The following is a 1,980-nucleotide window of genomic DNA, read 5'->3' as shown; positions in this document are numbered from 1 at the left end:
GGGGGGGGGGGGGGCGCCCCGCCCGGCCCTGCCTGCCTGCCCTTCCGCTCCTGTCGCTTGCGCCGCGCTGTCGCCGGCAGGCGCGGTGCCCAGACCCCTGGGGCTTTGCCCTGGCTTACGGTGTGCGCGGACGCTGGCTGTGCGGCGCGCTTTTTTTCTGTATCCTCTCGTCCCCTGCCCTCAGGAAGAGTTCACCTGTAGCCCCCTTGGCACACTGTCAGGCATGGACACGCCAGCCCATGGCGCATTGCGTATGCCAATCACATCCACACATATACACACACAACCACTCACTTGCGAGCACGCGCGTGCGCTCCTGCGCGGCACACCTACACACAGACACGCGTGCGTGCACGCACGCTACCCTGCCGCGTCAGGCGCACGCGGAACAGTCGCCGCCCCCTCCCCAGCCGTCCCCAAAGCGGGCCCTCTTTGTGAAACGGCGATCCGCTGCCTGTTTCAGATCCTGATTATCACCCACAGTGGTTTGCAGGTGTGCTGGGATGCACGCCTTTCTCGGTGCTCAGCGCCCACACACACTGGCGTGCTGCAACGGATGGCAGCGCCGCCGGCGTGTGCGGCTCACGTGTGCAGGCGAGCGGCCGCAGTGCTGCCGCTCGCCGCCTCGCACAACACGATTTGGCTGACGCACGCACGACGGCTGCAGGCGCTGCCGGGCTTTGGTGCCCATTGTTGTCTGGGTGCTGCGTGTTCGATGTGCTTTCTCAACACACGCCGCCAGCGCGTGTCACCAACGCGTGTTCAACTTCCCTCTCGTCTCCAATCACCATGGGTGACGCCTTGGCAGGCTGCTTGCGGGTTGCATGGCGCGTGTCGTGCTGCTTGAGCGGACTGTCGATGCGGCCCCCAAACTGGGCAGGTTGCCTTGCTGCAACTGCCGCATGACTCGTTCGGCGGCGGCGCCGCCACTCGCTTGTAGGGCCGCTGGTCATGTAAAACACTTATCCTGGTCTTGTAGGCCCATCACCCACCCACTATCAGCCTCCCTCTGCCTGACTAGCTGATGGTTGCGTCACCCCCCCTCACAAACACAAAAAAGCAGCCGCTGCGTGGAAGCGGAACGAGCAATTACACACATGCAGTGCGCGCCGCGCATGCGCCGACGTTACGGACAGCCGCAGCTTTTGTGATTGAGTGCCACAGTCGCGACCCTCGTGCTGCGCCGCAGGAAAAGAAGACGGGACGCGGCTGGCCCGCCGCCACGAGGGATGCCAGGCGTCCGCGCTCGCCGCGACTGCACCAGCTCACGCTGGCCGGCCAGCTGCTGCACACCCCAGACCCCAGCTGCTCGTGGTGCGGCCTGCCAGCCGCTGCATTCGCAGGAAACCCAAACACAACCAAACCTAACACACCCACACCTCCGCCGCCCCATGACGAGTTGCCCCCGACAGACCCGCCGCCGGCCCTGCCGCGCCCGCCCGGGCGGCGCGGCCCCGACCGACCAGCACAAGCCCGCGGCGGGGACGCGCCGACCGCCTTGGCGGGGGCGCCTCAATCCTTGAAGCCGCATAATTTGAGGGCTTGCCAGCGCCGCTCGACGGCTGGCCGGGGCCGCCTCACTTTTTGGAGCCGAGCAGCTTTGCCGGCGCCCCGCGTCGGCTGGCTGGGGGCGCCTCACTTTTTGGAGCCGAACAGCTTGCCCAGGCCACTCATCAGCTGGCCAAACTGCTCCTCCACCTTCTTGGTCAGCTCGGGCATGCCAAACACGTCTGCGGGCACGCCAGGGGTGCAAGCGGCGGGGCCGGGGCGCGCCGGATCGGGCGCGAGGCGGTGCAGAAGCGGGGACAGCCGCGTGCGCGGGATGCGCGGCGGCTCGATGACATGTCGGGCGCGGTGTGAGGGTTCCGAGCACGTTCGTGCCGGCAAACGATGTAAGCAGGCGCGACCAAGCAAAAGCAAGGTGCGCGGGCGCCGCGGGTGGCTGCGGCCATGGGGGCGGGGGGCGAGGCGGGGAGGGAT

At 67.6% G+C, this 1,980-nt stretch overlaps 1 protein-coding gene across 1 annotated transcript in view; it reads right to left on the bottom strand.

Moving 5' to 3' along the window:
* Positions 1-1,635: 1,635 nt before the first annotated feature.
* MNEG_12190 (hypothetical protein) overlaps positions 1,636-1,980 on the bottom strand; it is a gene marked incomplete at both ends in the record, with an annotated part of 2,266 nt that continues 1,921 nt past the window's right edge. Inside the window, one exon of the mRNA XM_014039338.1 lies at positions 1,636-1,730. Within this exon, the coding sequence (XP_013894792.1) occupies positions 1,636-1,730 (95 nt within the window). The remainder of the gene's footprint in view (positions 1,731-1,980) is intronic.

The sequence above is a fragment of the Monoraphidium neglectum genome (assembly GCF_000611645.1).
Source record: "Monoraphidium neglectum strain SAG 48.87 unplaced genomic scaffold scaffold03113, whole genome shotgun sequence".
Taxonomy (NCBI): Eukaryota; Viridiplantae; Chlorophyta; class Chlorophyceae; order Sphaeropleales; family Selenastraceae; genus Monoraphidium; species Monoraphidium neglectum.
This window is presented reverse-complemented; position numbering and strand designations above follow the sequence as displayed.